This window comes from Rhinoraja longicauda, chromosome 44 (genome assembly GCF_053455715.1).
Source record: "Rhinoraja longicauda isolate Sanriku21f chromosome 44, sRhiLon1.1, whole genome shotgun sequence".
In the NCBI taxonomy this organism is placed as follows: domain Eukaryota; kingdom Metazoa; phylum Chordata; class Chondrichthyes; order Rajiformes; family Arhynchobatidae; genus Rhinoraja; species Rhinoraja longicauda.
In genome coordinates, this window is record NC_135996.1 from 6,598,668 (window position 1) to 6,612,845 (window position 14,178).

At 53.6% G+C, this 14,178-nt stretch overlaps 1 protein-coding gene across 3 annotated transcripts in view; it reads right to left on the reverse strand.

The window, feature by feature from the left end:
• The window catches only part of ash1l (ash1 (absent, small, or homeotic)-like (Drosophila)), a 227,793-nt gene that overhangs the window by 16,300 nt on the left and 197,315 nt on the right, over window positions 1-14,178 (reverse strand). For all 3 annotated transcript variants that reach the window (XM_078432000.1, XM_078431999.1, XM_078431998.1), the window contains 5 exons: window positions 13,351-13,483; window positions 9,783-10,031; window positions 7,908-7,994; window positions 1,230-1,320; window positions 313-451 (listed from right to left, as the gene is read on the reverse strand). In XM_078432000.1, coding sequence (XP_078288126.1) covers window positions 313-451; window positions 1,230-1,320; window positions 7,908-7,994; window positions 9,783-10,031; window positions 13,351-13,483 — 699 coding nt within the window. The remainder of the gene's footprint in view (window positions 1-312; window positions 452-1,229; window positions 1,321-7,907; window positions 7,995-9,782; window positions 10,032-13,350; window positions 13,484-14,178) is intronic.

A 14,178-nucleotide genomic window follows, 5' to 3' on the forward strand; every position in this document is an offset into this window, starting at 1 on the left:
ACAGTATGGGTGGGGACGGGTGTGTGTGTGACACTGGGGTACAGTATGGGTGGGGACGGGTGTGTGTGTGACACTGGGGTACAGTATGGGTGGGGACGGGTGTGTGTGTGACACTGGGGTACAGTATGGGTGGGGACGGGTGTGTGTGTGACACTGGGGTACAGTACCGGTGGGGACGGGTGTGTGTGTGACACTGGGGTACAGTATGGGTGGGGACGGGTGTGTGTGTGACACTGGGGTACAGTATGGGTGGGGACGGGTGTGTGTGTGACACTGGGGTACAGTACCGGTGGGGACGGCTCGTTGCCTTACTTGTCATTTTTCCAGAGCTTCTCGATGCGGAAGATGTCGAGCTTGTCGCGGTTGATGTGGGAGAGCAGGCGGTAGGACTGGCGCACGGGCTGCCCCTCGGGCCCTCGTCGGTTGTCCCTCATCAGGTAGACACAGTCGCCTGCAACACAACACACACCCTCACCGCAAGGCTGGCACGGCCGCGGGTAAAGCAAGCCCCAGAACTCCGGCACCAACGAGCCAAAATCACACCCACTCCGTCTCTCCAGAGATGCTGCCCGTCCCGCTGAGTTACTCCAGCATTTTGTGTCTATCCTCAGTTCCTTCCTGCACAAACAGATGCTGGTTTAGACACAAAGTGCTGGGGTAACTCAGCGGGACAGGCAGCATCTCTGGAGAGAAGGTCTCGGGTCGAGACAGTCTGAAGGGCCTCGACCCGAAACGTCACCCATTCCTTCTCTCCAGAGATGCTGCCTGACCCGCTGAGTTACCCCAGCACTTTGTATCTAGCATTGGTTGGCTGAAGGGCCTGTTTCCACGCTGTACCTCTGAACTAAACATCCACAGTCCGGTACTGGTGGGGACGGGTCTGTGTGTGTGTATGTAACACTGGGGTACTGTACCGGTGGGGACGGGTGTGTGTGTGACACTGGGGTACAGTACCGGTGGGGACGGGTGTGTGTGTAACACTGGAGTACAGTATGGGTGGGGACGGGTGTGTGTGTGACACTGGGGTACAGTACCGGTGGGGACGGGTGTGTGTGTAACACTGGGGTACAGTACCGGTGGGGACGGGTGTGTGTGTGACACTGGGGTACAGTACCGGTGGGGACGGGTGTGTGTGTAACACTGGGGTAGGAGTCCTACGCAAACCCCGTTCATCCATTAGGAGAGGACGCTCTCACCCCCCCCCCACCCCCTAACCCCACCCCACCTACCATGTCGAAGCAGGAGGCCATCGCGCAGTAGACAGATGTAGTAAACACAGCCAGGCTGGGCGTAGTGAGGTTGTGGGATCATCGGCACTTCCTGCAGCAAACAGGAACATGCATACAATCATCAGACGCACAGCACAGCGAGTGAGTTTGCAGATCACACTGAGCTGGGTAGTATTGTAGACAGCACAGATGGTGGTCCATAACTTGCAGCAAGATCGACACAAAATGCTGGAGTAACCCCCACTGCATGACTCCAAGAAAGTGCAGATAAAAAAGCAGAAGGGCCGCATCAAGGTAGGTTGGAAGATTGGTATTGTCTGCAAAGGAGAAACCTTCAACTCCCTGTCTTTGTCACCTTTATTAGAGTCACAGAGTTGTAGAGTGATACAGTGTGGAAACAGGCCCTCCGGCCCAACTCGCCCACACCGGCCAACATGCCCCATCTACACTAGTCCCACCTTTGCCCACACCGACCAACATGCCCCATCTACACTAGTCCCACCTGCCCACACCGACCAACATGCCCCATCTACACTAGTCCCACCTGCCCACACCGACCAACATGCCCCATCTACACTAGTCCCACCTGCCCACACCGGCCAACATGTCCCATCTACACTAGTCCCACCTGCCCACACCGGCCAACATGCCCCATCTACACTAGTCCCACCTGCCCACACCGGCCAACATGCCCCATCTACACTAGTCCCACCTGCCCACACCGACCATCATGCCCCATCTACACTAGTCCCACCTGCCCACACCGACCAACATGCCCCATCTACACTAGTCCCACCTTTGCCCACACCGACCAACATGCCCCATCTACACTAGTCCCATCTTTGCCCACACCGACCAACATGTCCCATCTACACTAGTCCCACCTTTGCCCACACCGGCCAACATGCCCCATCTAAACTAGTCCCACCTGCCCACACCGGCCAACATGTCCCATCTTCACTAGTCCCACCTGCCCACACCGGCCAACATGCCCCGTCTACACTAGTCCCACCTTTGCCCACACCGGCCAACATGCCCCATTTACACTAGTCCCACCTGCCCACATCGACCAACATGCCCCATCTACACTAGTCCCACCTGCCCGCGCTTGGTCCATATCCCTCCAAACCTGTCCTATCCATGTACCTGTCCAACTGTTCCTTAAACGGTGGGATAGTCACAGCCTCAACAACCTCCTCCGGCAGCTCGTTCCATACACCCACCACCCTCTGTGTGAAAAAGTTACCCCTCGGACTCCTATTGAATCTTTTCCCCTTCACCTTGAACCCATGTCTTCTGGTTGTTGATTCCCCTACTCTGGGTAAAAGGCTCTGTGCATCTACCTGATCTATTCCTCTCATGATTTTGTATTCGTAGCCACGAGCTATTCATGGAGACTCCTGCCTTCCCTTTCATAGAAACATAGAAAATAGGTGCAGGAGGAGGCCATTCGGTCCTTCGAGCCTGTACGCACCGCCATTCAATATGATCATGGCTGATCATCCAACTCAGTATCCCGTACCTGCCTTCTCTCCATACCCCCTGATCCCTTTAGCCACAAGGGCCACATCTAACTCCCTCTTAAATATAGCCAATGAACTGGCCTCAACTACCTTCTGTGGCAGAGAATTCCACAGATTCACCACTCTCTGTGTGAAAAAAAACGTTCTCATCTCGGTCCTAAAAGACTTCCCCCTTATCCTTAAACTGTGACCCCTTGTTCTGGACTTCCCCAACATCGGGAACAATCTTCCTGCATCTAGCCTGTCCAACCCCTTAAGAATTTTGTACGTTTCTATAAGATCCCCCCTCAAACTTCTAAATTCCAGCGAGTACAAGCCGAGTCTATCCAGTCTTTCTTCACATGAAAGTCCTGCCATCCCAGGAATCAATCTGGTGAACCTTCTCTGTACTCCCTCTATGGCAAGAACGTCTTTCCTCAGATTAGGAGACCAAAACTGTACGCAATACTCCAGGTGTGGTCTCACCAATGCCCTGTACAACTGCAGCAGAACCTCCCTGCTCCTATACTCAAATCCCCTCGCTATGAATGGCAACATTCCTTCCTCTTGGCAGCTGCTTTGCTTGATTGCTGGCCGCTGTACATTCTGAAGCACAGCCTCTGTACCTCCCTCACCCTCCCACAACCAGGGGGCAGCGCTGAGCTACCACTCTTTGATAACCCTCGGTCTATCCTTGATCGGACTTTACTGGCTTCACCTTGCACTCAACGTTATCCCCTTATCATGTATCTACACGCTATGAAATGCTCACATGTAATCATGTTATCATAAGGGGATCTTACAGAAACGTATAAAATTAGAAAAGGTCTGGACAGGCTAGATGCTGGAAAAATGTTCCCAATGTTGGGGGAGTCCAGAACCAGGGGCCACACAGTCAATAGACAATAGGTGCAGGAGGAGGCCATTCGGCCCTTCGAGCCTGTACGCACCGCCATTCAATGTGATCATGGCTGATCATTCTCAATCAGTACCCCGTTCCTGCCTTCTCCCCATACCCCTGACTCCGCTATCCTTAAGTGCTCTCTCTTGAATACATTCAGAGAATTGGCCTCCACTGCCTTCTGAGGCAGAGAATTCCACAGATTCACAACTCTCTGACTTAGAAAGTTTTTCCTCATAAGAATAAAGGGGAGGCCATTTAAAACTGAGGTGAGGAAAAACCTTTCCACCCAGAGAATTTGTTGTGAATTTGTGGAATTCTCTGCCACAGAGGGCAGTGGAGGCCAATCCACTGGATGGATTTAAGAGAGAGTTAGATAGAGCTCTAGGGGCTGGTGGAATCAAGGGATATGGGGAGAAGGCAGGCACGGGTTACTGATTGTGGATGATCAGCCACGATCACAATGAATGGCGGTGCGTACAGGCTCGAAGGGCCAAATGGCCTCCTCCTGCGCCTATTTTCTATGTCTATGTCATGTGTTGTCTTTCCGCTGACTGGTGAGCACGCAACAAAAGCTTTTCACTGTACCTCGGTAATTCTGCATCTATGAAGGTAATTTGTAAAACTGTTGACATTTGACACTGGGCTGAGTATGTCGAAATGTTTTTGTGTTTTGAAAAAGAAAGCTGCATTTATAGAAATTTTAATTGCATGTAATTACGTTAAACACGTAGTCATTTGGAAAGAGGAAAGATAATGAAAGAAATGCAAAAAAAGTCTCCAACCTATTGCTACACTCCAAGCTCATAATTAGGGCAGGAATTATTTTGTTTATAACTAATAAACAACAGCAACCACCCGTTGATTTTCACACATCATCTCCACCCCCTGCAAGATTTTGCAATTTCATTAATTTTGCTTTAAACTGTTCTTTAGAGACAGCGCGGAAACAGGCCCTTTCGGCCCACCGTGTCCGCGCCGACCAGCGATCCCCGCACACTAACACTATCCCACGCACACTAGGGACAATTTTTACATTTACCGAGCCAATTTACCTACATACCTGTGGTGTAAGAAAATAACTGCAGATGCTGGTACAAATCAAAGGTATTTATTTCACAAAACGCTGGAGTAACTCAGCGGGTCAGGCAGCATCTCAGGAGAGAAGGAATGGGTGACGTTTCGGGTCGAGACCCTTCTTCAGACGTCTTCTGCAGAAGGGTCTCGACCCGAAACGTCACCCATTCCTTCTCTCCTGAGATGCTGCCTGACCTGCTGAGTTACTCCAGCATTTTGTGAAATAAATACCTACAAACCTGCACGTCTTTGGAGAGTGGGAGGAAGATCTCGGAGAAAACCCACGCGGGTCACGGGGAGAACGTGCAAACTCCGTACAGACAGCACCCGTGGTCGGGATGGAACCCGGGTCTCCGGCGCTGCATTCGCTGTAAGGCAGCAACTTTACCGCTGCGCCACCGTGACGCCCTTAGAACCTATTGCCTGCTGAAGAGTGTGGATAGGAAGGCTTTCGAGGGGGTGTAACAAGTTTTCATCTAGACCACAGCTAACAATGGCCTGCCTCCTTTATCTTCGTTACTTTTTTGCACATCTTTCATTCGTTTGTTCTACATCTCTCTACATCAGCGTCTAAATCTCTCGTTTCCCTCTCCCCTGACTCTCAGTCTGAAGAAGGGTCTCGTCCCGAAACGCCACCCGTTCCTTCTCTCCAGAGATGCTGCCTGACCCGCTGAGTTACTCCAGCACTTTGTGTCTAGCTCAGGTTTGTAAGTTAGCGGGGTTCAGTAGACATTTTAAATTGTCCCTTTTGAGCACGATAGTGCTAGTGTACAGGGTGATCGCTGGTTGGCACGGACCCGGTGGGCCGAAGGGCCTGTTTCCACGCTGTATCTCTAAAATCTAAATCCTGTAATTGTCACTACTACCTGTGACTAGACCAAGCAGACCCGTTGGGCCTAAACCTCTCCTGCATTGGTGCAGCACCCTCTCCTCCCCCCTTCCCCCCCCCCTCCCCACTCCCCTCCTTCCTCCCCCCCCCCCCCCCCAGGAGATAGATTTAAACTTTAAAATGTGAATAACTTTAAAAATATAACACCGATTTCAATGAAACTTCTCCCATTAGCACCAAAGGGACGACGGTGAGTAAGGTGGGCCTAAAATGGTCGCGCTATCGTGTACCGTTTTAGACAATAGGTACAGGAGGAGGCCATTCGGCCCTTCGAGCCAACACCGCCATTCAATGTGATCATGGCTGATCATCCAACTCAGTATCCCATACCTGCCTTCTCCCCATACCCCCTGACTCCGCTATCATTAATAGACAACTGGTGAAGGAGGAGGCCATTCGGCCCTTCGAGCCTGTACGCACCGCCATTCAATGTGATCATGGCTGATCATTCTCAATCAGTACCCCGTTCCTGCCTTCTCCCCGTACCCCCTGACTCCGCTATCCTTAAGAGCTCGATCCAGCTCTCTCTTGAATGCATTCAGAGAATTGGCCTCCACTGCCTTCTGAGGCAGAGAATTCCACAGATTCACAACTCTCTGACTGAAAAAGTTTTGGCTGTAGTTCAGGAACAAACAAACAAACAAACGAGCGTTTTAGTGTATAGATTCAGTAGCCCTTTGAAGCAGGCACCAAAGTCCACGCATCGCCCCAGTGCTTTCATTTCAATCATTAAAAATACCAAAAGTCTCCAATAACCAGCAAAAGCCTGCCGCAATATCCCCTGAAATGTAGCCAGAGCTGTGAAAACTGCAGCTCTTTTGATGTTTAAGAGGCTTTTAGATGGACATGGATGTGAGGGGGGGGGGGGATGGAGGGAAACGGATGACGTGCAGACAGAGGAGGTTAGTTAACTTACCAAGCGCAGGCTCGGCGATCGTTTCGCTGAACACCTCCGCTCAGTCCGTCTTAACCTGCCTGATCTCCCGGTGGCTCTGCACTCCAACTCCCCCTCCCACTCCCACACTGACCTTTCTGTCCTGGGCCTCCTCCATTGTCAGAGTGAGGCCCAGCGCAAATTGGAGGAACAGCACCTCATATTTCGCTTGGGCAGCTCACACCCCAGCGGTATGAACATTGACTTCTCTAACTTCAGATAGCCCCTGCTTTCCCTCTCTATCCCCTCCCCCTTCCCAGTTCTCCCACCGGTCTTCCTGTCTCCGACTACATTCTATCTTTGTCCCCCCCCCCTCCCCTGACATCAGTCTGAAGAAGGGTCTTGACCCGAAACGTCACCCATTCCTTCTCTCCCGAGATGCTGCCCGACCCGCTGAGTTACTCCAGCATTTTGTGTCTACCTTTTGTTAACTTGTGTTCGTGTTCGGCAGGGATGTTATGGGCCAAAGGGCCTGTTCCTGTACTGTACAGGGTTCTGTGGCGTTACGGAAAGTGGTGCAGTGTGGAAACAGGCCCTTCGGCCCAACTTGCCCACACCGGCCAACATGTCCCAGCTACACTAGTTCCACCTGCCCACACCAGCCAACATGCCCCATCTACACTAGTCCCACCTGCCCACACCGGCCAACATGTCCCAGCTACACTAGTCCCACCTGCCCGCGTTTGGTCCATATCCCTCCAAACCTGTCCTAGCCATGGACACTGTTTCTAAGTGTTTCTTAAATGTCGGGATAGTCCCAGCCTCAACTACCTCCTCTGGCAGCTTGACACAAAATGCTGGTCAGCAGGGCAGGCAGCATCGCTGGATAGAAGGAATGGCTGACATTTCGGGTCGAGACCCTACTTCAGAACTCTCGTAAGAGAGAGGAGGAGAACTTCTTCAAAGATGGGCGCACGGTGGTAGAGTTGCTGCCTTACAGCGAATGCAGCGCCGGAGACCCGGGTTCCATCTCGACCACGGGTGCCGTCTGTAACGGAGTTTGTATGTTCTCCCCGTGACCCGCGTGGGTTTTCTCCGAGATCTTCGGTTTCCTCCCGCACTCCAAAGATGCACAGGTTTGTAGGTTAAATGGCTTGGTGTGTGTGTAAAACTGTCTCTAGTGTGTGTCGGACAGTGTTAGTGTGCGGGGATCGCTGGTCGATGCGGACTCGGTGGGCCCAAGAGCCTGCTTCTGCTCTGTATCTTTAAGCTAAACTAAACTAAGACACACCTTGAGGAGATTTCGCAGTGGAGCAGACGAAAAGCAGCTCGTTCCATACACCCACCACCCTTTGTGTGACAAAGATACCCCTCAGATTCCTCTTAAATCTCTTCCTCTTCACTTTAAACTTTGCTCTGAGAGGGGTCAGCTTACCCGTTCCACAGACCGAGGGTCACACTGCTCGCACAGGTAGTGCTCCACGTCTGCCGTCATGCGCATACAGTCGCAGTGCTGCCACACCTGCAGGGGGAGAGAGAGAGAGAGAGAGAGAGAGAGAGAAGGTGGCAAAGGATGAGTGCACAGCAACTGCAGAAGGAAACGCACACTTCCAGATAGGGTCGGCAACTGTCCCGTATTAGCCGGGACATCCCGTATCTTGGGCTAGTGTAGGCCCGGACAGTGTAGGCCCGAACGGTGTAGGCCCGGACGGTGTAGGCCCGGATGGTGTAGGCCCGGACGGTGTAGGCCCGGAAGGTGTAGGCCCGGACGGTGTAGGCCCGGACAGTGTAGGCCCGGACGGTGTAGGCCTGGACAGTGTAGGCCCGGACAGTGTAGGCCCGGATAGTGTAGGCCTGGACAGTGTAGGCCTGGACAGTGTAGGCCCGGACAGTGTAGGTATGGACAGTGTAGGCCTGGACACTGTAGGCCCGGACAGTGTAGGTATGGACAGTGTAGGTATGGACACTGTAGGCCCGGACAGTGTAGGTCTGGACACTGTAGGCCCGGACAGTGTAGGCCCGGACAGTGTAGGCCTGGACACTGTAGGCCCGGACAGTGTAGGTATGGACAGTGTAGGCTCGGACAGTGTAGGTCTGGACACTGTAGGCCCGGACAGTGTAGGCCCGGACAGTGTAGGCCCGGACAGTGTAGGCCTGGACACTGTAGGCCCGGACAGTGTTGGTATGGACAGTGTAGGCTCGGACAGTGTAGGCCCGGACACTGTAGGCCCGGACAGTGTAGGCCCGGACAGTGTAGGCTCGGACAGTGTAGGCCCGGACAGTGTAGGTCTGGACAGTGTAGGCTCGGACAGTGTAGGCCCGGACAGTGTAGGTCCCGGACAGTGTAGGCCCGGACAGTGTAGGCCCCGGACAGTGTAGGTCTGGACAGTGTAGGCCCGGGCGCCGCCTAAGGGAGGCATCTCCCGGCCCAGGCGGCCTTCATTGGTGGAGCGGGAGCATGTGGCCGCTGGCTAGGTGAGGTGTAGGTATGGACAGTGTAGGCCTGGACACTGTAGGCCCGGACAGTGTAGGTATGGACAGTGTAGGCTCGGACAGTGTAGGCCCGGACACTGTAGGCCCGGACAGTGTAGGTCTGGACAGTGTAGGCTCGGACAGTGTAGGCCCGGACAGTGTAGGTCTGGACAGTGTAGGCTCGGACAGCGTAAGCCCGGACACCATAGGCCCGGACAGTGTAGGCCCCGGACAGTGTAGGCCCGGAAAGTGTAGGTCTGGACAGTGTAGGCCCGGACAGTGTAGGTCTGGACAGTGTAGGCCCCGGACAGTGTAGGCCCCGGACAGTGTAGGCCCCGGACAGTGTAGGCCCGGACAGTGTAGGTCTGGACAGTGTAGGCTCGGACAGCGTAAGCCCGGACACCATAGGCCTGGACAGTGTAGGCCCGGACAGTGTAGGTCTGGACAGTGTAGGCCCGGACAGTGTAGGCCCGGACAGTGTAGGCCCCGGACAGTGTAGGCCCCGGACAGTGTAGGTCTGGACAGTGTAGGCCCGGGCGCCGCCTAACGGAGGCATCTCCCGGCCCAGGCGGCCTTCATTGGTGTCTCTGGGTATGAGGGGCACACTCACCATGCATATCTCACGCGGCGTCTCTGGGTGTGAGGGGCACACTCACCATGCATTTCTCACTCTGCGTCTCTGGGTGTGAGGGGCACACTCACCATGCATATCTCGCGCTGTGTCTCTGGGTGTGAGGGGAACACTCACCACATTTCTCACTCTGCGTCTCTGGGTGTGAGGGGCACACTCACCATGCATATCTCACGCGGCACCTCTGGGTGTGAGGGGCACACTCACCATGCATTTCTCACACTGGATCATCAGCCCCTCGTCCTTGTACAAGCCACAGATGCAGCGGATGACGTCGTCGTCCTTCTCGCTGCCGTTTTCCTTCTCTCCGACGGAGGTCTCGCTGCTGTCCGCCTCGCTGGCCGTCTCGCCGATGATCTCGTCGATCTGCGCCGAGGCCTCGTGCCGGGCGTGGTAGTACACCTTCCTCAGCCGGCACACGTCCCTGCCCACCGGCGACTTCCTGCCAGAGTACTTCTGCAGCGCACACACAAAACAGCGGACATTGCTCAGGCAGGGAGAGCGAGAGAGAGAGAGAGAGAGAGAACACAAGACAATAGGAGCAGGAGTAGGCCAACCGGCCCCTCGAGCTCGCTCCGCCATTCAATACGATCATGGCTGATCCTACCCCAACCCCCCTCCCACTATCGCCCTTCTTCCCACCCAAAAAGAACCGTGTGATCTCCTGGGAGAGACTAAAAACCGGATAAAAACCCAGGCCAATTTGGGAAAAAAATCCTGGAAATTCCTCTCCGACCCCAAGCTAGGCGATCGAAACTTGTCCAGGAGATTACTCAGGTCTTACAATACTAACAATAGCTCATGTCCACTTCCCTGCCCGCTCCCCATAACCCCTAATTCCCTTGTCTATTAAAAAACAATCTATTTCTGTTTTAAATTTATTTAACGTTCCTGCTTCCACAGCTCCCTGAGGCAGCGAATTCCACAGACTAACCACCCTCTGAGTGAAGAAGTTTCTCCTCATCTCAGTTTTAAAAGAGCCCCCTCTTATTCTAAGACTATGCCCCCTAGTTCTGGTCTCCCCGATCATCGGAAACATCTTTAGCGCATTCACCCGATCAAGGCCCCTCACGATCTTATACGTTTCAATAAGATCGCCTCTCATTCTTCTGAACTCCAATGAGAAAAGTCCCAACCTACTTAACCTTTCCTCATATGTCAACCCCCTCATCCCTGGAATTCAACCTTCTCTGCACTGCCTCCAGAGCAAGTACATCCTTTCTTAAATATGGACACCAAAACTGCACACAGTATTCCAAATGCGGTCTTACCAATACTGTATATTGAGAGACTTCTATCAAGGAGAAGTTGTACTTCACCCTTGTTAGACCACATTTGGACTACGCAGTTGCAGCATGGGGACAAACACAAATAAAAACATTTCTTCCATCGAACGTGTCCAAAGACAGGCAGCTCGTTTGGTTACAAATACCGACGAGAGAGAATCGAGTGCTACCGAACTTCTATGTAGGAAAATAACCGCAGATGCTGGTACAAATCGCAGGTATTTATTCACAAAATGCTGGAGTAACTCAGCGGGTCAGGCAGCATCTCAGGAGAGAAGGAATGGGTGACGTTTCGGGTCGAGACCCTTCTTCAGACTGTCACACTCTGTATCGGTGATCATTGGTGATCACGGACACGGTGGGCCGAAGGGCCTGTTTCCGCGCTGTTGTCTCGCACTGGGGCAGTGACTGTGGTCAGCACCTATACAGTGGGCCGAAGGGCCTGTTTCTGCACTGTTGTCTCGCACTGGGGCAGTGACTGTGGTCAGCACCTATACAGTGGGCCGAAGGGCCTGTTTCTGCGCTGTTGTCTCGCACTGGGGCAGTGACTGTGGTCAGCACCTATACAGTGGGCCGAAGGGCCTGTTTCTGCACGGTGTCTCGCACTGGGGCAGTGACTGTGGTCAGCACCTATACAGTGGGCCGAAGGGCCAGTTTCTGCACTGTTGTCTCGCACTGGGGCAGTGACTGTGGTCAGCACCTATACAGTGGGCCGAAGGGCCAGTTTCTGTGCGGCATCTCTAAAACTGAAAGCATTGACTTCTCCAACTTTGGATAGTTCCTCTGTCCCTCTCTTCCCCTCCCCCTTCCCAGATCTCCCTCTATCTTCCTGTCTCCACCTGTATCCTTCCTTTGTCCCGACCCCCTGACATCAGTCTGAAGAAGGGTCGCGACCCGAAACGTCACCCATTCCTTCTCTCCTGAGATGCTGCCTGACCTGCTGAGTTACTCCAGCATTTTGTGTTACCGAACTTCTAAATCCATTGGGGTGGAGCACTCTACAAGACAGACGTAAAGCCCCATCGTTTAACCTGTTTTTACAAAATGTTAAATGGTCAGCTCGACATAGATTACCACATCTACACCAAACCCTAACCTATCAGGAGTAGACGAGGGCATTCGATTCAGTTTGAGATACCAGCTATCAAGACGGCACGGTGGCGCAGCGGTAGAGTTGCTGCCTTACAGCGAATGCAGCGCCGGAGACTCAGGTTCGATCCTGACCACGGGCGCCGTCTGTACGGAGTTTGTACGTTGTACGTGGGTTTTCTCCGAGATCTTCGGTTTCCTCCCACACTCCAAAGACGTACAGGTATGTAGGTTAATTGGCTGGGCAAATGTAAAAATTGACCCTAGTGGGTGTTGGATAGTGTTAGTGTGCGGGGATCGCTGGGCGGCGCGGACCCGGTGGGCCGAAGGGCCTGCTTCCGCGCTGCATCTCTAAAAGACAGATGTGTGTAGCAATTAATTCTTCCCTCGCACAATTAAAGCATGGAATAGTCTTCACCCTACTGTAGTATAAGAAAATAACTGCAGATGCTGGTACAAATCGAAGGTATTTATTCACAAAATGCTGGAGTAACTCAGCAGGTCGGGCAGTATCTCAGGAGAGAAGGAATGGGCGACGTTTCGGGTCGAGACCCTTCTTCACCATACAGTAGTTCCTCAACCAGACGCAACTACATTTAAGGCAGCTCTTCTCCAAGAAGCCCTTCTTGCTTAAGTCCGTACTCCGCCACCTCCAGTTTAAATTCCATTTGGAATATTTTGGAGGACCAAGAACCAAGACAGATTCTGGATTAGATCTAGTGCGGTCACGGTGGCGCGGCGGTAGAGTTGCTGCCTTACAGCGAATGCAGCGCGGGTTCCATCCCGACTACGGGTGCTGTCTGTATGGAGTTTGTATGTTGACCTGCGTGGGTTTCCCCCCGAGATCAGCCGACCAGCGATCCTCGCACTCTAGCACTACCCTACACACACACACTAGGGACAATTTTACACATACACCAAACCAATTAACCTACAAACCTGCACGTCCTTTGAGCGTGGGAGGAAACCGGAGGTCTCGATCACGGGGAGATCATCGTTCAAACTCCGTACAGACAGTACCCCTAGTCGGGATCAAACCCGGGTCTCTGGCGCTGTAAGGCAGCAACTTCCACTGAGGGCGGCGATAGGGTTGCTGCCTCACAGCGCCAGAGACCCGGGTTCAATCCCGACTACGGGTGCTGTCTGTACGGAGTTTGCACGTTCTCCCCGTGACCTGCGTGGGTTTTCTCCGAGATCTTCCGTTTCCTCCCCCGCTCCAAAGACGTGCGGGTTTGTAGGTTAATTGGCTTGGTATAAAATGTAAAAATTGTCCCTGGTGTGTGTAGGATAGTGTTGGTGTGTGAGGATCGCTGGTCGGCGTGGACCCGGTGGGCCGAAGGGCCTGTTTCCGCGCTGTACCTCTAAACTGACCAGTGGAGAAGGCCCTGGGCTTCACTCACCTCTGCATTCCTGAAGACTTTGAGCATGTCGGCGTCGAAGGCTTCCACCGTCTTGTAGTGGCCGGTCAGGATCTGCTTCTCGATGCTCACCAGGTCAATGGGGTCGGTGATCTTCTCGTAGTAGTCCGATTTCCTGCAGGAGACGAGACCGTTTCAGTTTACAGCTCAGTTTATCGTCAACGTAGGGGTTGCCAACTATCTCACTCCCAAATACGGGACAAGGTGACGTCACCGCCCCGCGCCCCACATGTCCTCACCCAGCCAGCGGCCACGTGCTCCCGCTCCAACAATGGCGGCCGCCCGGGCCGGGAGGCAGATTCAGCAATGGCGGCTGCCCGGGCCTCTAGAGCTAGACAGTCCGGAGCTAAAATGTCAGAAACCTAGTGTCGGGATCTAAACTGTCGGGACCTACAGCGTCGGGATCTACAGTGTCCGGGCCTACACAGTCCGGGCCTACAGTGTCAGGGCATATAGTGTAAGGGCCTACAGTGTCTGGGCCTACACTGTCCGGGCCTACAGTGTCAGGGCATACAGTGTCTGGGCCTACAGTGTCTGGGCCTACACTGTCCGGGCCTACACTGTCCGGGCCTACACTGTCCAGGCCTACAGTGTCAGGGCATACAGTGTCAGGGCCTACAGTGTCTGGGCCTACAGTGTCCAGGCCTACAGCGTCCGGGCCTACAGCGCCCCCCGGGCCTAATACAGGGCAAGGGCGGTCCCGTACGGGACAAACCAATTTAGCCCATAATACGGGTTCTCCCGGCTAATACGGGTCAGTTGGCAACCCTATTGTCACGCGTACTGAGGTACAGTGAAAAGCTATTGTTG